General features: G+C 50.1%; 1 protein-coding gene across 3 annotated transcripts; it reads left to right on the top strand.

Annotated features, from left to right (window-relative positions):
- Positions 1–5,321: 5,321 nt before the first annotated feature.
- tmem129 (transmembrane protein 129, E3 ubiquitin protein ligase) lies at positions 5,322–18,866 on the top strand. Of its 3 annotated transcripts, XM_079250636.1 has the most exons (7): positions 5,322–5,537; positions 7,427–7,485; positions 12,146–12,403; positions 16,925–17,085; positions 17,158–17,317; positions 17,384–17,456; positions 18,348–18,866. In XM_079250636.1, exons 1-7 carry the CDS (start codon positions 5,333–5,335, stop codon positions 18,530–18,532), a joined length of 1,101 nt encoding a protein of 366 aa, XP_079106762.1. In that variant the 5' UTR covers positions 5,322–5,332; the 3' UTR covers positions 18,533–18,866. The 3 variants fall into 3 exon arrangements, with proteins under 3 accessions (XP_079106762.1, XP_079106761.1, XP_079106760.1); XM_079250635.1 differs by having other exon boundaries at positions 17,158–17,456; XM_079250634.1 differs by having other exon boundaries at positions 16,925–17,317.
- Positions 18,867–22,087: the final 3,221 nt, after the last annotated feature.

Raw genomic sequence — 22,087 nt, 5'->3', positions numbered from 1 at the left:
GAGTGAGGGAAGGATGGAGCGTGAGATCGACCGACGGATCGGTGCGGCATCTGCAGTAATGCGGACTCTGCGCCGGTCTGTCGTGGTGAAGAAGGAGCTGAGCCAGAAGGCCAAGCTCTCCATTTACCAGTCGATCTACGTTCCTACCCCCACCTATGGTCATGAGCTGTGGGTCGTGACCGAAAGAAGGAGATCTCGTATACAGGCGGCTGAAATGAGTTTCCTCCGCAGGGTGGCCGGGCTCTCCCTTAGAGATAGGGTGAGGAGCTCGGTCATCCGGGAGGGGCTCAGAGTAGAGCCGCTGCTCCTTCGCATCGAGAGGAACCAGTTGAGGTGGCTCGGCATCTGGTCAGGATGCCTCCTGGACCTCCCTGGTGAGGTGTTCCAGGCACGTCCCTCTGGGAGGAGACCCCGGGGAAGACCCAGGACACGCTGGAGGGATTATATCTCTCGGCTGGCCTGGGAACGCCTCAGGATCCCCCTGCAGAGTTGGCAAATGTGGCTGGGGAGAGGGAAGTCTGGGCTTCCCTGCTTAGGCTGCTGCCCCCGCGACCCGACCCCGGATAAGCGGCAGAAGATGGATGGATGGATTCCTTTTTTTTTTTTTCTCTCTTCTTTTTAACCTGTCCTGTCCAGCATCTCAGCATACAGAACAGCAATCTGCTGACAGATTTGCTCTGTCAAGGGAGACATCTCATGTAAATAGCTGCCCTTGATGATCTGAATATTTTTATTATTATGATAATTATTTTATTTTATTTATTTATTTATTTTCCTTTTATGATTTTGCAATCATCGTCAGTCTTGATATGGCCGAGCTGGACCTGGCAGGGAAAGAGGAAAGAAAAGAGGAAATGAAAGGAGGAAAAAGAGAGAGAGAAAAGAAAGGCGTGTCTAAGCTGCTAAAGTTACCGTATTTGCAAAACAATATAAAGTACTGAAAAAAATACAACAAGACATAAGTAGGATAGTGACAATATTCAAAAACAGACAACAAAATGAAAAATAAAAGTAAAAAAAGAAAATGAATGAATAAAATAACAATGACAATACCAACCGTTATTAAACATACCTACAGAGAGTCATCAGCAACATTTAGTAGGAAGCAGATGGGAAGATGAGCGCATGTGGGCGTGCACGTGTGACTGTTCAACCTGTGATCATGCAATCAAAGATCAGCTGAGTGCTTGTAGGGGAGCACGACCACAACCCGAGGTGTAGGGGAGGAAGCCAAGGCCCCCAGGGCCCGGCAAGCCCACCGCACACAGAGCCCGGGCAGGCAAAGCAGAGAGAGCCTCCGTCCCCCGAGCCCAGAGCAGTGGAAGCCTCCAGGCAGGCGCCACCCGGCGCCACGAGGCAGGGGCACCGGGTAGCACAGGGCGTGAGTATGTATATGTGTATATATGTATATATATATATATATATGTGTGTGTATGTATGTGTATATGTATGTATGTATATCTATCTTTATCTATGTGTACATGTGTGTGTATGCATGTGTATGTATGTGTATATGTATGTATGTATGTATATATGTATATATATAATGTATGTGCGAGTATATATACATATATATGTAGGTGGGTATGTATGTGCATATACATGTATGCATTGATCTCTTTCTTTTGTTTTTTTTTTGTTTTTTTATGTTCTCTTTTCTGTTCTCTTTCTGCCCCTTTCCTGTCCTTTCCGGTCGGGTCCAGCAGCATAAACTCTGTAATACAAGCTATTATCCAAAACAAATTGAAAAATAAAATAAGAATCAAGAAATACAAGGGGATCATTACATCTACAAAAGTTCCCCTTGGCAAAATAAATTTGCTCAGCAGAACACAGCATCCAGAACATCAGTCTGCTTGCTTAAATGCTGGACAAGACAAGACAAAAAAAAAAAAAAAAAAAAAAAAAAAAAAAACCACAGGGTGACGGCAAGCCGGCCCGGCGGGCGCCGGGTGCTGAAGCGCGGGCCGCACAGAGAGCCGGCAGCCCACAGGCCCCAGGGCCACCCGTTCCCCCTGGCAGAGGCCCGGCCAAGACCCAGCGGGCCCCGCCCACCCAGAGCAAAACCATTGCGGGCCGGCGCCACCACGATACCAGGGGCGGGATCCCCAAGGACAAGGACACGTCCGTAGACCCTCCCCCCAACAACCCCTCCCCACAACCCTCCCGCTGCTTCCTATCTCCCCTCACCAGCACCCTCCCCCTCCCTCTCCCTCCCAAGCCCTACTGTCCCCAACACCCCCCCCCCTTCCTCCAGCCCCCCCCCCTCCCCGCCCCACCCCTCCCTCCCATTCCACACACCCCCCTCCCTCCCTCCCACACACCTCCTCCCATTCAATCCTCCCTCTCCCTCCCAATCCCCCCCCCCAGCGACAGCCGGAGCCGGAGGACTGCAGGCCCCAGACCTGAACTCCCCACATTCACACACACACTTATGCAGCCAACCAGAGACCCTGCCGGCCCCCTCATGCGGCCCAGGCATCGCCCAGGACAGAGGGCCCCCCACAGCGCCCCGTCCCCAACCCCCAGGGCAGCACCAAGCCCGCCCCCCGTACCCCGAGTGCTCCCCATGAAGAAGAGACATAGGAAGACCCCTGCCCCCCCCCACCCGCCCGCCTCTGTGGTGTGTGCATGGGTGGGTCGTGGTTGTAGTGCCAGTAAAAAAAGGGGTGGCCGTGGGGGGGTGGGACCAGCTGCTGCCAGACAGCCAGACCCCCCCTCCCCAGCATTCCCTTGTTTATGTGTCTGTGTGTGTGTGTGTTAAGTGTGTGTGCTGCTTGTGTAAATGTAATAGTGTCTAAGTTGTGAGTAAAATCGGGGGGAGAAAGACCCCGATGGGAGGGGAGGGGCAAGGGCCACCGCTGTAGCTCCTGTCCCCCCCCCATGGCCAAGGCGCCTGTCCCCTCCAAACCCTAAATGTATATTGGTGTCTATGTTGCCATTAAAATTTAGTGGGGCAGGTGGTCGCCGGGGTCCATTGGAAAATGCCCCTTAGGGTTCCCGGGACCACCGACTTCACCCCCCCACCGTGCCCTATATGCTGTATGTATGATGTCGGGTGGCGGAAGAGGAGGGGGCATGGGGAGGGGCACAACCAGGGGAGAAGGACTCCTCCCCTGGGCGACCAACTCCTCAGCTGGCCACAGTAGGTGCCCCCACCTCACCGGGACAGCCCCAGGGCAGAAGGGCAAGCTCCGGCCCGCCAAGTGGAGCAGGAGGCAGCACCCCAGTTGTCCCCCCATCCCCGGCGGCCCAGCGCCAACACTGCAGGGGCCGGAGAGTCCCCGGCTCCAACCCAGACATCGGATGGATGGATTCCTAATGGGAATTCTCCAGGCTGGGGGCTACTGCAGAGCTGTTGCCATGGAATGACTCCTGTCTGGGTGGCCCTTGTACTGCAGCCTTTTGGCAGTTGTGTGGACCTATCCTGAGTTGGGCCTTTCTCTATGGTTATGCCTGCTGTAGTCATGGGTGTTCTGGCTCCTGGTGTGAATGAAGCCCCAGGATATTGTTTCCTCCTACTGGTGCCAACTAGATGTTCATCTATTTATTTATGTACTTGTTGGTTAAGGGGATAGAAAACATGCTTTTAGAGCGGTGTTATTCAAAATGGGATTGAAAGATGGGAGCAGTGGGAATGATCAGGTGTGCTTTCATGCTTTTGTCAAACTCTTCCTTGTTGTTTTTAGTATGTAAAGCACTTTGCACTGCTTCGGGTACTAAAGGTGCTATACATATAAAATTTGATTTGACTTACAATACAAATAAAATAACAGAAAAATACCAGCAGAATGGCAGTACCAGCTCAGGTGGGAGAGTAACCTATTCCATCCACTAACTAGGAGATAGATACAAACTAGCTTCACCTTGATGCCAGCAGCTGGAAACTGATGGAGAAGGATTTTATTTCATACAACCAATATGCTCCAGTTTTACTCAGACTAGATCGAAGCAATGGATCTGGATCAGAACCTTGTGTATTTGTCTTTCTCTCTTCCTGTTCATCTCACATCCCCAGTCTTGTCCATACAGTCTTCTCCACATCATCTACAACCACTTTTATTCTGATCCCGGAACATGACAGGCCTCTTGCAGGAATTCACCTTCCAAACTATGTCATTGTTGGGACAATGTAAATTTCCACCGTGGTCAGCTGATCAGGGCCAGTTCACAACGAATCCTGGGATGGTCATGGTGTTGCTAGCACCTTACTGTCCTTTCCTAGCCAATCCTATTAAGGAGTTTTCTCTCTTTGGAGGTGGAGAGTTTATGACAATCAGGTTCAAAGTCAGAGGTCCATGCTGTGGGTGAAGATATCACAAGACAGCAGTGTAGAGGATGGTTACAACATGCATGCAGTTGCTTCCCTCATAACTACATTGCAAGAGAGAATATACACTGTATTGTGGTGAGAATCTGTGGCATGACAGACAGCAGCATGTAAACTGCCAGGAGGAGGATGAGGACAGTGGGCTGGAGGAATCAATGAAAATCTGTTTTTACTGTAACAATAAACTGACATTCACATTTCTAAACCACAAAACCAACAGAAAACATATCTTGTATCTTTTCAGATACAGTTTTTTATGCAGTATTATCACATTTCTGACCAATATTTAAAAATATTTCAATCAATTTAATTATTTAACTTTTATTTCACCAGACAAAATATGAAGGACACATTCTTATTTCCAATGTTGGCCTGATAATTAAGCATTTATACAACATTTGAAAAGCTGACACTTTTACAATTATTACACATTTTATTCCTAAGATCTCCTCATATCATGTCCATCCTGCAGCAACTGCACTGCTGTTGTATCACGCCATATCCAGTCCAAACTCCTTGTTTTAGACCATCCACAGCCTCCCCCCTCCATCCTTATCTGATAACTTGAAGTGTTTTTACTTTGAATGTTGTAAAGTGTCCTTGGGAGTCTTGAAAGGCGCTTTTGTTGTTATTATAAGAGTGTTGGCATGAGGCTGGTTACTGGGTGGGTTATTTGGCCTTTGTGGTTTTTCTCAGGGACCCCATGACTTGGTGGTGATCTATGCTCTCAGTGCTTCTAGTTCTGTCTATGCTCGTCCATGAATCCATATTTTCCATACAGAATTTCCCGGGAAGTCTTTGAAAACTGCATGTTGATGGACAAATGAATGTGTTTGTTTCGTTTGATCAGAGAAGAAGGGAGCCAACCTGTTTCAGGTATCTGAGGAGTACACCTCTGCGAACAGCAGGGGGCAGCAGCCACCACATCCTCTGGCTGCTGCCAGAACGGGTAGAAGAAGAGCAATGCGGAAAGAGTTGTGTGTCTCCGTGACTGCGGTGAAAATGGACAGCCCGGAGCTCTCCTTCACGCTGGCTTACGTTGTGTTTGCGCTCTGCTTCATCTTCACACCCAACGAGTTCCGCGCGGCGGGGATAACGGTCCAGAACGTGTTTGGCTCGTGGCTGGGGAGCGAGGACGTCGGCTTCATCCAGTACCATGTGAGGAGGACCAGTATCACCGTACTGGTCCACTCTGCTCTGCCCCTAGGTAGAACCAGTCTGTCCCTAGGCAGAACCAGTATTTCCCAAGGAGAACCAGTCTGCGCCTAGGTAGAACCAGTCTGTCCCTAGGCAGAATCAGTATTTCCCAAGGAGAACCAGTCTGTCCCTAGGTAGAACAAGTCTGTCCCTAGGCAGAACAAGTCTGTCCCTAGGCAGAACAAGTCTGTCCCTAGGCAGAAGCAGTCTGTCCCTAGGCAGAAGCAGTCTGTCCCTAGGCAGAAGCAGTCTGCCCCTAGATAGAACCAGTCTGTCCCTAGGCAGACCCAGTATTTCCCAAGGAGAACCAGTCTGTCCCTAGGCAGAACCGGTCTGTCCATAGGTAGAACCGGTCTGTCCCTAGGCAGAACCAGTATTTCCCAAGGAGAACCGGTCTGTCCCTAGGCAGAACCAGTATTTCCAAAGGAGAACCGGTCTGTCCCTAGGTAGAACCGGTCTGTCCATAGGTAGAACCGGTCTGTCCCTAGGCAGAACCAGTATTTCCCAAGGAGAACCGGTCTGTCCCTAGGCAGAACCAGTATTTCCAAAGGAGAACCAGTCTGTCCCTAGGCAGAACCAGTATTTCCCAAGGAGAACCAGTCTGTCCCTAGGCAGAACCAGTATTTCCCAAGGAGAACCAGTCTGCCCCTAGGTAGAACCAGTCTGTCTCTAGGCAGAATCAGTATTTCCCAAGGAGAACTAGTCTGTCCCTAGGCAGAAGCAGTCTGTCCCTAGGCAGAAGCAGTCTGTCCCTAGGCAGAAGCGGTCTGCCCCTAGGTAGAACCGGTCTGTCCCTAGGCAGAACCGGTCTGCTCCTAGGTAGAACCGGTCTGTCCCAAGGCAGAACCGGTCTGCTCCTAGGTAGAACCGGTCTGTCCCTAAGTAGAACCGGTCTGTGCCTTGGGAGAACCGGTCTGTCCCTTGGGAAAACCGGTCTGTCCCTAGGCAGAACCAGTATTTCCAAAGGAGAACCGGTCTGTCCCTAGGTAGAACCAGTCTGTACCTAGGCAGAACCAGTATTTCCCAAGGAGAACCGGTCTGTCCCTAGGCAGAACCAGTATTTCCAAAGGAGAACCGGTCTGTCCCTTGGTAGAACCGGTCTGTCCCTTGGTAGAACTGGTCTGTCCCTCGGTAGAACCAGTCTGTCCCTAGGCAGAACCAGTATTTCCCAAGGAGAACCGGTCTGTCCCTTGGTAGAACCAGTAGTTCCCAAGGAGAACCAGTCTGTCCCTTGGTACAACCGGTCTGTCCCTAGGCAGAACCGGTTTGTCCCTTGGTAGAACCGGTCTGTCCCTAGGCAGAACCAGTATTTCCCAAGGAGAACCGGTCTGTCCCTAGGCAGAACCAGTATTTCCCAAGGAGAACCAGTCTGTCCCTAGGCAGAACAGGTCTGTCCCTAGGTAGAACCGGTCTGTCCCAAGGAGAACCAGTCTGTCCTTAGGCAGAACAGGTCTGTCCCTAGGTAGAACCGGTCTGTCCCAAGGCAGAACCGGTCTGTCCCAAGGCAGAACCGGTCTGTCCCTAGGCAGAACCGGTCTGTCCCTAGGTAGAACCGGTCTGTCCCTAGGCAGAACCAGTATTTCCCTAGGCAGAACCGGTCTGTTCCTTGGTGGAACCAGTCTTTCCCTAGGCATAACCAGTATTTCCCAAGGAGAACCAGTCTGTCCTTAGGCAGAACAGGTCTGTCCCTAGGTAGAACAGGTCTGTCCCTAGGCAGAACCGGTCTGTTCCTAGGCAGAACCAGTCTGTCCCTAGGGAGGTCTTCTCTGTTCTGCCATTTTGTAGAATTACTTCCCTCAGGTGTATTCTCAGGATCAACTCGGGTTTAGACTCGGGATCCACGAGGCATGCGCGTGGAGGAGGTGCGACCTGTTGAAGTCATTGTTTGCATCCCTGCAGGTTACTACCTGGGAATGTGTGTCGCTGCTCCAGAAAAGACCCTGGGATCCGCTGAGCAGGTAGGCTCCTCCCACCCTGTACAGGTACTGAAAACACCTGTAAAAACAGAGAAGAGGTCTGGATTTCCTATGGTGGAGGTAATTTCAGGGTTTCTGTACTAACACTGCTTCTGTTCTTGCCGGACTAAATCACCATGGTAACTGAATGGCCAACCTTCTGGTCACGTTCTGGGAGATCGATGTGTACACAAGTTCCACCTCCTGACCAATCAGATCTCCTGGAAAATGCCCCACCCATTCTGACAATGTTGGTGTGCCGATGTTGAGAGGCTGAGGACAGACGCCTGCCGTTGGAGGTGGAGCGGCCTGCCGTAGGAGGTGGAGCGGCCTGCCGTAGGAGGTGAAGCGGCCTGCCGTAGGAGGTGAAGCGGCCTGCCGTTGGAGGTGAAGCGGCCTGCCGTTGGAGGTGGAGCGGCCTGCCGTTGGAGGTGAAGCGGCCTGCCGTTGGAGGTGGAGCGGCCTGCCGTTGGAGGTGAAGCGGCCTGCCGTTGGAGGTGGAGCGGCCTGCCGTTGGAGGTGGAGAGGCCTGCCGTAGGAGGTGAAGCGGCCTGCCGTTAGAGGTGGAGCGGCCTGCCAGAGGAGGTGGAGCGGCCTGCCGTAGAAGGTGAAGCGGCCTGCCGTAGGAGGTGGAGCGGCCTGCCGTAGGAGGTGGAGCGGCCTGCCGTAGGAGGTGGAGCGGCCTGCCGTAGGAGGTGAAGCGGCCTGCCGTAGGAGGTGGAGCGGCCTGCCGTAGGAGGTGGAGCGGCCTGCCGTAGGAGGTGGAGCGGCCTGCCGTTGGAGGTGAAGCGGCCTGCCGTAGGAGGTGGAGCGGCCTGCCGTAGGAGGTGGAGCGGCCTGCCGTAGGAGGTGGAGCGGCCTGCCAGGACAGGACAGACGATGCTGAAGTTAAATAGCGACTATCGTCAGAATCTCTAAAAATAGCCATAATCTGACGGCTATTTTTTCCAACAGTGTCTTTGAAAATGACGACTTTAATTGTTATAGAGGCGCCCCCAAAACACCTGCAGCTATGAGGCTGGAAAGTCATCAGAGGGAGGAAAACTTGATGTTTTGCAGCAAGGAAAGTAGTGCTTAGTGTTTAGCCTCATGAGCGTGTGTGAAAGTTGGTGGCTGCGTGCCATTTACACAACTTCTGAATACTTATTAGTGGTGAAACGGATCATCATTGATCCGCGATCCGTTCGGATCAGCATCTACACGTGATCCGTGGGTTGATATGAAAAAAATAAACATAAAAGAAAGCTGCGTGCATAATCGTTCCACACAAGTGCAGCGTGGTCATGGCGAGCGGAGGAACTTGAACGCCCCGGTTCCTGTGTGGGAACACTTGGGTTTTCCTGTCAGATACGATGAAGAAGGAAAGAGGTCAGCTGATAAAACAGTGACGGTGTGTCGGCACTGTGGAATAAGAAAACCGGATTTACATTTTTTAGATCAGTGAATAATTCAGATAGTTTATGGTGTCGAACAGGTAGATATGAGTTTAAGAATGAGCTTAGAATGCAGTGTTTTAGCCTTGAGTGATATTTTGGAGTTTTTTCTGGTGAATGGACTTATCGGCCATTATATCAGCTGATGATGATGGTGACGATGATGATGGTGGTGATGTTTATGATGATGATGATGATGGTGTTGATGGTGACAACCATAATGATGGTGATGATGATGGTGGTGGTGATGTTTATGATGATGATGATGGTGTTGATGGTGATAATGATGATGATGGTGTTGATGGTGATAATGATGGTGACGATGATGATGATGATGGTGACAATGATGGTGATGATGGTGATAATGGTGACGATGGTGATGGTGACGATGATGGTGATGTTGATGGTGACGATGTTGGTGACGATGATGGTGATGATGTTGATGGTGATGATGATGATCATGGTGACGATGATGACGATGATGATGATGGTTATGTTGATGTGGATGGTGATGACGATGATGATGATGGTTATGTTGATGGTGATGACGATGATGATGGTGATGGTGATGATGGTCATGTTAATGGTGATGATGATAGTGATGTGGATGGTGACGATGATGAGGATGATGGTGGTGATGTTGATGGTGATGATGATGGTGACGATGATGATGGTGATGATGGTCATGTTAATAGTGACGATGATGGTGATGGTGTCGATTATGATGATGATGTGATGATCGTGATGATGATAATGGTGACGATGGTGATAATGGTGACGATGATGATGGTGATGTTGATGGTGACGATGTTGCTGATGATGGTGATGATGGTGACGACAATGATGATGGTTATGTTAATGGTGACGACGATGGTGACTGTTATGTTTATGGTGATGATGATGATCATGGTGACGACGATGATGATGATGTTGATGGTGACTATTATGATCATGGTGATGATGATGGTGATAATGGTGATTATGATGATGATCATGGTGATGATGATGTTGATGGTGACGATGTTGATGACGGTGATGTTGATGGTGATGACGATGATGTTGATGGTGATGATGATGATGGTGACAATGATGGTGATGTTGATGGTGACGATGATGTTGATGGTGACGATGATGTTGATGGTGACGATGATGGTGACGATGATGGTGATGTTGATGGTGACGATGATGATAATGATGCTAATGTTGATGGTGACGATGATGGTGATGATGATGGTGACGCTGATGATGATGGTTATGTTGATGGTGATGATGATGGTGATGATGGTGATGGTGATGATGATGGTGATGATGGTGATGATAATGATGATGATGATGGTGATGGTGACAATCATGGTGATGATTATGTTGATGGTGATGATGGTGATGATGATGGTGACGATGATGATGATGATGGTGATGTTGATGGTGACGATGATGGTGATGATGATGATGGTGACGATGATGATGGTGATGATGGTCATGTTAATAGTGACGATGATAACGGTAACGATGATGGTGATGGTGTCGATTATGATGATGATGTGATGATCGTGATGATGATAATGGTGACGATGGTGATAATGGTGACGATGATGGTGACGATGTTGCTGATGATGATGGTGACGACAATGATGATGGTTATGTTAATGGTGACGACGATGGTGACTGTTATGTTTATGGTGATGATGATGATCATGGTGACGACGATGATGATGATGGTGACTATTATGATCATGGTGATGGTGATTATGATGATTATCATGGTGATGATGATGTTGATGGTGACGATGTTGATGACGGTGATGTTGATGGTGATGACGATGATGTTGATGGTGATGATGATGATGGTGACAATGATGGTGATGTTGATGGTGACGATGATGGTGATGATGATGGTGACGCTGACGATGATGGTTATGTTGATGGTGATGATGATGGTGATGGTGACAATTATGGTGATGATTATGTTGATGGTGGTGATGTTGATGGTGACGATGATGGTGATGGTGACGATGATGATGGTGATGATGGTCATGTTAATAGTGACGATGATGTTAACGGTGACGATGGTGATGGTGTCGATTATGATGATGATGTGATGATCGTGATGATGATAATGGTGACGATGATGATGGTGATGTTGATGGTGACGATGTTGCTGATGATGATGGTGATGATGGTGACGACGATGATGATGGTTATGTTAATGGTGACGACGATGGTGACTGTTATGTTTATGGTGATGATGATGATCATGGTGACGACGATGATGATGATGGTGACTATTATGATCATGGTGATGATGATGGTGATGGTGATTATGATGATGATCATGGTGATGATGATGTTGATGGTGACGATGTTGATGACGGTGATGTTGATGGTGATGACGATGATGTTGATGGTGATGATGATGATGGTGACAATGATGGTGATGTTGATGGTGACGATGATGGTGATGTTGATGGTGATGTTGATGGTGACGATGATGGTAATGTTGATGGTGACGATGATGGTGATGTTGATGGTGATGATGATGGTGACGCTGATGATGATGGTTATGTTGATGGTGATGATGATGGTGATGGTGACAATTATGGTGATGGTGATGATGATGGTGACGATGATGGTGATGATAATGATGATGGTGATGATGGTCATGTTAATGGTGATGGTGATGGTGACAATCATGGTGATGATTATGTTGATGGTGATGATGATGGTGACGATGATGGTGATGATGGTCATGTTAATAGTGACGATGATGGTAATGATGGTGACGATGATGATGGTGATGGTGTCGATTATGATGATGATGTGATGATGGTGATGTTGATGGTGACGATGTTGCTGATGATGATGGTGATGATGGTGACGACGATGATGATGGTTATGTTAATGGTGACGACGATGGTGACTGTTATGTTTATGGTGATGATGATGATCATGGTGACGATGATGATGATGGTGACTATTATGATCATGGTGATGATGATGGTGATAATGGTGATTATGATGATGTTGATGGTGACGATGTTGATGACGGTGATGTTGATGGTGATGACGATGATGGTGATGATGATGATGGTGACAATGATGGTGATGATGGTCATGTTAATGGTGACGATGATGGTGATGATGATGTTGATGACGATGATGTTGATGGTGACGATGATGATGATATAGTGACGATGGTGATGGTGATGATGATCCTCTTTGTTCTCCACCAGGTGAGCAGCAGGTGGAGCCTTTTCCTCCTGCTGTCCTCCTTTCTCCACCTGTCCAGCTGGATGCTGGTCTTCTACTGGTCCTGCTGGAACTGGAAGCATCACCCCATCAGCCGAGCCCTGCAGGCCCACGTCCACTTACCTGACTCCACCTGGGGCTCCATGGCAACCAGCATCAACACAGAGTTCAGACGCATAGACAAGTTCGCTAGTGGCGTTCCTGGAGCCAGAGTCATCGTCACCGACAGCTGGGTAATGAAGGTGGGTGCGGATCTGGGTGGTCTGGATCTGGGTGCTCTGGATCTTGGTGGTCTGGATCTGGGTGTTGAAAGCGGTTCTGGATCTGGGTGATGAATGAGCGCCTGGATCTAGGTGGTCTGGATCAGGGTGGTCTGGATCTGGGTGATGAAGGTGGGTCTGGATCTGGGCGGTCTGGATCTGGGTGGTCTGGATCTGGGTGGTCTGGATTTGGGTGTTGAAAGCAGTTCTGGATCTGGGTGACGAATATGCGTCTGGATCTGGGTGGTCTGGATCCTGGTGTTGAAAGCGGTTCTGGATCTGGGTGACGAATGTGCGTCTGGATCTGGGTGGTCTGGATCTGAGTGTTGAAAGCGGGTCTGGATCTGGGAGATGAAGGTGGGTCTGGATCTTAGCAGTCTGGATCTGGGTGGTCTGGATCTGGGTGTTGAAAGCAGGTCTGGATCTGGGTGTTGAAAGCAGGTCTGGATCTGGGTGACGAAGGTGGGTCTGGATCTGGGTGTTCTAGATCTGGGAGGTCTGGATCTGGGTGACGGAGGCGGGTCTGGATCTGGGTGACGGAGGCGGGTCTGGATCTGGGTGACGAATGTGCGTCTGGATCTGCGTGGTCTGGATCTGGGTGTTGAAATCGGGTCTGGATCTGGGTGTTGAAGGCGGGTCTGGATCTGCGTGGTCTCGATCTGGGTGTTGAAAGCGGGTCTGGATCTGGGTGATGAAGGTGGGTCTGGATCTGGGCGGTCTGGATCTGGGTGGTCTGGATTTGGGTGTTGAAAGTGGTTCTGGATCTGGGTGACGAATGTGCGTCTGGATCTGGGTGGGTCTGGATCTGAGTGTTGAAAGCGGGTCTGGATCTGGGAGATGAAGGTGGGTCTGGATCTGGGAGATGAAGGTGGGTCTGGATCTTAGCAGTCTGGATCTGGGTGACGAAGGTGGGTCTGGATCTGGGTGTTCTAGATCTGGGAGGTCTAGATCTGGGTGTTGAAGGCGGGTCTGGATCTGAGTGACGAAGGTGGGTCTGGATCTGGGTGTTCTAGATCTGGGAGGTCTGGATCTGGGTGACGGAGGCGGGTCTGGATCTGCGTGGTCTCGATCTGGGTGTTGAAATCGGGTCTGGATCTGGGTGTTGAAGGCAGGTCTGGATCTGGGTGTTGAAAGCGGGTCTAGATCTGGGTGGTCTGGATCAGGCTGATCTGGATCAGGGTGGTCTGGATCTGGGTGTTGAAAGCGGGTCTAGATCTGGGTGGTCTGGATCAGGCTGGTCTGGATCTGGGTGTTGAAAGCGGGTCTGGATCAGGGTGGTCTGGATCAGGGTGGTCTGGATCTGGGTGGTCTGGATCTGGGTGTTGAAAGCAGTCCTGGATCTGGGTGGTCTGGATCTGAGTGTTGAAAGCAGGTCTGGATCTGGGTGACGAAGGTGGGTCTGGATCTGGGTGATGAAGGTGGGTCTGGATCTGGGTGGTCTGGATCTGGGTGACGAAGGTGGGTCTGGATCTGGGTGATGAAGGCGGGTCTGGATCTGGGTGGTCTGGATCTGGGTGATGAAGGTGGGTCTGGATCTGGGTGATGAAGGCGGGTCTGGATCTGGGTGGTCTGAATCTGGGTGATGAAGGCGGGTCTGGATCTGGGTGTTGAAGGCAGGTCTGGATCTGGGTGGTCTGGATCTGGGTGATCTGGATTTGGGTGAGGAATGCAGGTCTGGATCTGGGTGTTGAAGGCAGGTCTGGATCTGGGTGGTCTGAATCTGGGTGGTCTGGATCTGGGTGTTGAAAGCAGTCCTGGATCTGGGTGATCTGGATTTGGGTGAGGAATGCAGGTCTGGATCTGGGTGGTCTGGATCGGGGTGATGAAGGCGGGTCTGGATCTGGGTGGTCTGGATCTGGGTGTTGAAAGCGGTTCTGGATCTAGGTGGTCTGGATCTGGGTGTTGAAAGCAGGTCTGGATCTAGGTGGTCTGGATCTGGGTGGTCTTGATCTGGGTGTTGAAAGCAGGTCTGGATCTAGGTGGTCTGGATCTGGGTGTTGAAAGCAGTCCTGGATCTGGGTGTTGAAAGCGGTTCTGGATCTAGGTGGTCTGGATCTGGGTGGTCTGGATCTGGGTGTTGAAAGCAGTCCTGGATCTGGGTGTTGAAAGCGGTTCTGGATCTAGGTGGTCTGGATCTGGGTGGTCTGGATCTGGGTGATGAAAGCGGGTCTGGATCTGGGTGGTCTGGATCTGGGTGTTGAAAGCGGGTCTGGATTTGGGTGACGAAGGTGGGTCTGGATCTGGGTGGTCTGGATCTGGGTGACGAAGGTGGGTCTGGATCTGGGTGTTGAAAGCAGGTCTGGATCTGGGTGGTCTGGATCTGGGTGTTGAAAGCAGGTCTGGATCTAGGTGGTCTGGATCTGGGTGGTCTGGATCTGGGTGTTGAAAGCAGGTCTGGATCTAGGTGGTCTGGATCTGGGTGGTCTTGATCTGGGTGTTGAAAGCAGGTCTGGATCTAGGTGGTCTGGATCTGGGTGGTCTGGATCTGGGTGTTGAAAGCAGTCCTGGATCTGGGTGTTGAAAGCGGTTCTGGATCTAGGTGGTCTGGATCTGGGTGGTCTGGATCTGGGTGTTGAAAGCAGTCCTGGATCTGGGTGTTGAAAGCGGTTCTGGATCTAGGTGGGTCTGGATCTGGGTGGTCTGGATCTGGGTGATGAAAGCGGGTCTGGATCTGGGTGGTCTGGATCTGGGTGTTGAAAGCGGGTCTGGATTTGGGTGACGAAGGTGGGTCTGGATCTGGGTGGTCTGGATCTGGGTGACGAAGGTGGGTCTGGATCTGGGTGGTCTGGATCTGAGTGTTGAAAGCAGGTCTGGATCTGGGTGACGAAGGTGGGTCTGGATCTGGGTGTTCTAGATCTGGGAGGTCTAGATCTGGGTGTTGAAGGCGGGTCTGGATCTGAGTGACGAAGGTGGGTCTGGATCTGGGTGTTCTAGATCTGGGAGGTCTGGATCTGGGTGACGGAGGCGGGTCTGGATCTGGGTGTTGAAGGCGGGTCTGGATCTGCGTGGTCTCGATCTGGGTGTTGAAAGCGGGTCTGGATCTGGGTGTTGAAGGCAGGTCTGGATCTGGGTGTTGAAAGCGGGTCTGGATGTGGGTGGTCTGGACCTTGGTGGTCTGGATCTGGGTGTTGAAAGCGGTTCTAGATCTGGGTGGTCTGGATCAGGCTGGTCTGGATCAGGGTGGTCTGGATCTGGGTGTTGAAAGCGGGTCTGGATCTGGGTGGTCTGGATCTGGGTGTTGAAAGCGGGTCTGGATCTGGGTGACGAAGGTGGGTCTGGATCTGGGTGTTGAAAGCAGGTCTGGATCTGGGTGGTCTGGATCTGGGTGTTGAAAGCGGTTCTAGATCTGGGTGGTCTGGATCAGGCTGGTCTGGATCAGGGTGGTCTGGATCTGGGTGTTGAAAGCGGGTCTGGATCTGGGTGACGAAGGTGGGTCTGGATCTGGGTGTTGAAAGCAGGTCTGGATCTTGGTGGTCTGGATCTCGGTGGTCTGAATCTGGGTGATGAAGGCAGGTCTGGATCTGGGTGTTGAAGGCAGGTCTGGATCTGGGTGATCTGGATTTGGGTGAGGAATGCAAGTCTGTATCTGGGTGGTCTGGATCGGGGTGATGAAGGCGGGTCTGGATCTGGGTGGTCTGGATCTGGGTGTTGAAGGCGGGTCTGGATTTGGGTGGTCTGGATTTGGGTGAGGAATGCAGGTCTGGATCTGGGTGGTCTGAATCTGGGTGTTGAAAGCAGGTCTGGATCTGGGTGTTCTGGATCTGGGTGGTCTGGATCGGGGTGATGAAGGCGGGTCTGGATCTGGGTGGTCTGGATCTGGGTGTTGAAAGCGGTTCTGGATCTAGGTGGTCTGGATCTGGGTGTTGAAAGCAGGTCTGGATCTAGGTGGTCTGGATCTGGGTGTTGAAAGCAGGTCTGGATCTAGGTGGTCTGGATCTGGGTGTTGAAAGCAGGTCTGGATCTGGGTGGTCTGGATCTGGGTGTTGAAAGCAGGTCTGGATCTAGGTGGTCTGGATCTGGGTGGTCTTGATCTGGGTGTTGAAAGCAGGTCCTGGATCTAGGTGGTCTGGATCTGGGTGTTGAAAGCAGTCCTGGATCTGGGTGTTGAAAGCGGTTCTGGATCTAGGTGGTCTGGATCTGGGTGGTCTGGATCTGGGTGTTGAAAGCGGGTCTGGATTTGGGTGACAAAGGTGGGTCTGGATCTGGGTGGTCTGGATCTGGGTGATGAAAGCGGGTCTGGATTTGGGTGGTCTGGATCTGGGTGTTGAAAGCGGGTCTGGATTTGGGTGACGAAGGTGGGTCTGGATCTGGGTGGTCTGGATCTGGGTGATGAAAGCGGGTCTGGATTTGGGTGGTCTGGATCTTGGTGACAAAGGTGGGTCTGGATGTAGAGTAGGGGGTCTGGCGGACCGGGTCCTGTAGGGTAGGGGGTCTGGGGAACATGGGGTCCCTGTTCCTGCACCTGCAGACCTTCAGGACATGTGATTGGCTGTCTGTCTCCAGGTGACCACCTACTACATCCACATGGCGTTGCAGACGGAGTGTCATGTGACCGTGACCGAGTCCAGGCAGCACGAGCTGAGTCCAGATTCCAGCACCCCGATAGAGCTGCTGACCCTGCGGGTGGAGAGCATCAACCCCGCCGTCCGAGCCTTCGGCTTCCGGTACGTCTGGCCGTCTATCAGGTGCTGGAGTCCAAAACGTCCAACGAGACCAAAACCTTTCTTGTGTTCCAGAATCATCTCCACAGATTATTCAGATTTCAGAGAGAAGCTCCGAGCTCCCATCAGAGTGTCTCCCCGCGTGGTGATCCACCAGACCATCAGCGACCTCTTCCTGGAAACCTTCAGGGCTCAGGTGGGGCTGAACCCGCCGTACGCCCTCGCAGGCGGACAGGTAGGGGCCGCAGCGTCACGCCGCCTCCCCATCGGACCGCTGACTCAGCAGCTCTGTCTTCCACAGGAGGTGGAGCTCTGCATCGGCTGTATGCAAGTCCCAGCCCGCATCAAGCTGGTCCGACTCTGTCTCCCAGCAGGTACCTCCAACTGGTCCAGTTAAGGGTCTGCACACGTCAACGTGTGGATTGGTCGCCACAGCGGCGCCGAGTTCTGTCCGGGTTTAAAGCTTTCCACAACTCCACGCTCCAATGGCCACGTAGCGACGTGCACTTCGCTTTTTCCCAGAATGCCTTTGGCTCCAGGCAGCAGGGTGCAGAAGAGGAAGTTCGCTGTTCCAGCATCGGGAGGGCGGCGTAGATCGGGTTTTGTCGCCCCGCCGGGAAGTGGTGAGCTGGGGCGTCACACGTACTGACAGGAGGCGCATTATTTTCTCTGACGTTAGCGTTAGCTCGCCAGGTCGCGCTCTCAGAGGCGTTTCAGCTGCGGTGGAGTGGTCCGGCTGAGCCGCCATGGCTGCTGGAAAGCTCCCCGCCACTCTTCATCTGGAGACGGATGAAGGTGAAAGATTCTGGCTCGGTTTTCTTCTTCCACTCGGACAGAACTGTTGGTTCCTGGCGGCAGAAAACTCCCAGAAGCAGCTGGAGTCTGAATCAAGTCGCAATAAAATAATTATTTTCGAATTAACCAAAGAAAGTCCACCGAGACGCCAAGTCCCTGGTCTCCATCGGCGCCGAGACGCCAAGTCCCTGGTCTCCATCGGTTCCGCCAGAGATGAACGTCGTGGACTTCCAGGACTTCCAGGACTTCCAGGACATCCTGGACTTCCAGGACTTCCTGGACTTCCAAGACCTCTTGGACTTCCAGGACTTCCTGGACTTCCAGGACTTCCTGGACTTCCTGGACTTCCAGGACTTCCTGGACCTCCTGGACTTCCTGGACCTCCTGGATATCCTGGACTCCCGAGTTCTGGCTGCAGGACTGGACAGCTGTCAGAATGTCTCCATTAACAGGACTGATGTGTGTTTCAGGAGTCCACAATGAGTCCGAGTGTCAGGAATGTTTCTGCAGACCGATGTGGTGTTTGACCTGTCTGGGTCGATGGTTCGCCAGCCGCCAAGACCAGCAGAGACCAGAAACCTGGTTGTCCAGTAAAGTCCCTTGCCCCACTTGTAGGGCCAGATTCTGCATCCTGGACATCTGTGTGGTCCGGTGACCGGATCCAGAAGGACTCTTTGCTCTCAGGACCAAGCGGAGGTGTGGGGGCTGGAACGCTTCTCCTCTTTTGGATCGGATAAATAATGTGATGAACTTGATCATATCTGAATTTTCCTGTAAATTTAGTTTTGTCTACAAAAATATGATAAAGCCAGCCTGAATCTCTGAACTAGGTTTTTATGTCTTTGTGATGGTTTATAAATGGGACAGATGGTGTCGGGAGGTGGATTCCTCCACCCGCTGTTCAGCACCAGCATTACCTGGCCGGGCTCGGTACCAGCGGCGCCTGCTGCACCATTAGGGTCTAATAAGATGCTCATGGTGTCGAATTTATCGCTAAATATTTTTATTTTATGTTTCCTTTGGCAAACTAAACATGTTTTTCCTGGATTAATAAAGCTCTTGAATCTGAAGATGTATCAATTTTATTATCATGGCAACTTGTCAATACATTAAAACCACCATTCCACCACCAAGTGGAGCTCGCCTCGCAGTGAACTTGTTACATCTCTAGTAGGTCCTCCCATAAGTAATCTGATAAGACATGAGACAGACTTCCACTGGTTTTCCCCGAGATAAAGAGATCTACACAGCTTCAAGTAATCCAAGTTAGGTTTTGTTTTTGTTTTTTTCTGGTTTGTTTCAGTCTTATGCTGTGCTACAAGTGCAACAGCCGACACATTTGTCTTTCCAAATGAAGGTATATATTTGACTTGAAAGTATTCTTTTAATATTTTCTGTATCTACACTTGTACTGCAGAGATTTTCTACCAAATCTTTTAATGATATCAACCATAGATGAGGCCATCATTAAATTCTTTAATATTTAGTCATTCTTTACTAAGTCTTTAGTAATACTCACGTATCATTTGGGTTTGTTGTTGTTTCCCTTTGGGTTTGTTGTTGTTGTTTCCCTTTGGGCTTGTTGTTTCCCTTTGGGTTTGTTGTTGTTGTTTCCCTTTGGGTTTGTTGTTGTTGTTTCCCTTTGGGCTTGTTGTTGTTGTTTCCCTTTGGGCTTGTTGTTGTTGTTTCCCTTTGGGCTCGTTGTTGTTTCCCTTTGGGCTTGTTGTTGTTGTTTCCCTTTGGGCTCGTTGTTGTTTCCCTTTGGGCTTGTTGTTGTTGTTTCCCTTTGGGCTCGTTGTTTCCCTTTGGGCTTGTTGTTGTTGTTTCCCTTTGGGCTTGTTGTTGTTGTTTCCCTTTGGGCTCGTTGTTGTTTCCCTTTGGGTTTGTTGTTGTTTCCCTTTGGGCTTGTTGTTGTTGTTTCCCTTTGGGCTTGTTGTTGTTTCCCTTTGGGCTTGTTGTTGTTTTCCTTTGGGCTTGTTGTTGTTGTTTCCCTTTGGGCTTGTTGTTGTTTCCCTTTGGGCTTGTTGTTGTTTCCCTTTGGGCTTGTTGTTGTTTTCCTTTGGGCTTGTTGTTGTTGTTTCCCTTTGGGCTCGTTGTTGTTTCCCTTTGGGCTTGTTGTTGTTGTTTCCCTTTGGGCTCGTTGTTGTTTCCCTTTGGGTTTGTTGTTGTTGTTTCCCTTTGGGCTCGTTGTTGTTGTTGTTTCCCTTTGGGCTCGTTGTTGTTTCCCTTTGGGCTCGTTGTTGTTTCCCTTTGGGCTCGTTGTTGTTTCCCTTTGGGTTTGTTGTTTCCCTTTGGGTTTGTTGTTGTTGTTTCCCTTTGGGCTCGTTGTTGTTGTTTCCCTTTGGGCTCGTTGTTGTTGTTTCCCTTTGGGCTCGTTGTTGTTGTTTGCCTTTGGGCTCGTTGTTGTTTCCCTTTGGGTTTGTTGTTGTTTCCCTTTGGGTTTGTTGTTGTTGTTTCCCTTTGGGCTTGTTGTTGTTCCCTTTGGGTTTGTTGTTGTAAATCAGGGGTGCCCAAGTTCGGTCCTGGAGATCTACCATCCTGCTGTTTTTAGGTGCAACCCTTCTCCAACACACCTGAATCTCTCGTTAGCAGGCTTCTGCAGAGCTGAATGACATGCAGAAGAGGAATTCAGTTATTTGACTCAGCTGTGCTGGACAGGGGTTCCATCTAAAGGTTGCAGTATGGTAGATCTCAAGGACTGGACTTGGACACCCCTGTTGTAAATAGCTGAAGAAATAAGAATCCATAGGTAGGATAACTCAGAAGAGTATATTATGACAATACTACCTATACACACCCTGACCCCAGTACCACGTAAACCTGACCAGGTGATGCCCAGAATGAAAATAAGGGAGCAGACCACAGGCTGAAGCTCATCAGTTACGGCATGTTTTATATTGATTGGCTCCTCCATCTCTGCTCCCAACTACCAACAAATCCAACAACTGTCCAAATCTACATGCTGAGACATATAATAAAAATGGTGACAAAAATAAAAAAGGGAAAAAAATGTTGATTTGTGAGAGGATTTTTTTGTCATGCTTGATAAGGTTCCCCTCCCCCTGCCAGGTAATGTATCAGCTTCAGTTCATACATTTTAGTGTTTGAGAATAATAAGTCAGTATTCTATTCTACAGTCATTTAGAAGCTTTTATCCAAAGCGACTTACATCTGAGTGAGAACAACACAAGCATGAAATCAAACAGTAGAGGACATCGTAGGAAGGTGCTGGTGGACTGTCCAGTTGGACGCAGGTCCTTACATAAAGTGATACAGGTTTTTTTTTAAATTATTTTTAGTTTAGTTTTGTTTTTCTTCCTTCCCACCCCATAATGTCACCTATGTTATCATACAAAAATTTATTCCATAAAGTTTGTAGCAAAAAACTGGGCTAAGTTCTCCAACTTTCCAACAAATATAGCTATACTAAGTGTTGAAGTTCTCCTTGAACATCTGAGTCTGCAGCTTAAAGCAGATCAGGACTCTGCAGGTTGGACAGAGTTCGGCAGGTCGTTCCACCATCCTGGAACAACATAGGAAAAGAGTCTGCTGGGGGGGTTTAGTCCCACGTAGTCATGGTAACGCTTGGCGTCTTCCACTGGTGGAGCGTAACTGTGGAGAGGGAGCGTAGCTCTGGATGAAGGAGTGAAGGTAGACAGGAGACGTTTGACTTGTTTTGTAAAACAGAAGCAGAGCTCTGAATCTGATGCTCTGCAACTGGAAACCAGTAAAGTGGGATCAGCAGTGGAGGGACATGAGCCCGTTTGGGCTGGTTGTAGACCAGACGTGCTGCTGGTTCTGGATCATCTGCAGAGGTTTAACCAGCATGCAGGCAGACCTGCCAGTAGGGAACTGCAGTAATCCATGTGTGAGATGATCAGAGCCTGAACCAGAAGCTGAGTCGTATGTTCTGTCAGGTACGTCTGATTCTCTTGATGTTGTAGAGAGCATATCGGCAGGTAGGGGCAACCGAGGCCCGTACCTGTGCATTCTGAAGTAATTTAGCAACAAATGCTGATCTTTTTCTGGGCCTTCAACTTTACTTTATGTGAGTTGATGGCTGCTGTTGTTTTGTGTTGACCTGCTGCCTTTTGCAATTCTTTCATTGCTTTTACATTTTCTTGTTCATTTTTTGCACCGTTTTGTTTACTTTCTTTACATTGTGAAAACCTTGCATTTAGGTTCATTTCACTTCTTTTTTTTTTTAAAT

The sequence above is a fragment of the Telmatherina bonti genome (assembly GCF_933228915.1).
Source record: "Telmatherina bonti genome assembly, contig: SUPER_12_unloc_1, whole genome shotgun sequence".
NCBI classification, from domain to species: domain Eukaryota; kingdom Metazoa; phylum Chordata; class Actinopteri; order Atheriniformes; family Telmatherinidae; genus Telmatherina; species Telmatherina bonti.
Note: the sequence above shows the minus strand (reverse complement) of the source record. Positions and strands in the feature narration are given on the sequence as shown.

Coding starts and splice junctions, on each gene's coding strand:
- tmem129 (XM_079250634.1), top strand. CDS start 5,333: ATGGACAGCCCGGAGCTCTCCTTCACGCTGGCTTACGTTGTGTTTGCG. Junction 5,538..7,426: donor CCACTCTGCTCTGCCCCTAG/GTAGAACCAGTC, acceptor GCATCCCTGCAG/GTTACTACCTGGGAATGTGT. Junction 7,486..12,145: donor CCCTGGGATCCGCTGAGCAG/GTAGGCTCCTCC, acceptor GTTCTCCACCAG/GTGAGCAGCAGGTGGAGCCT.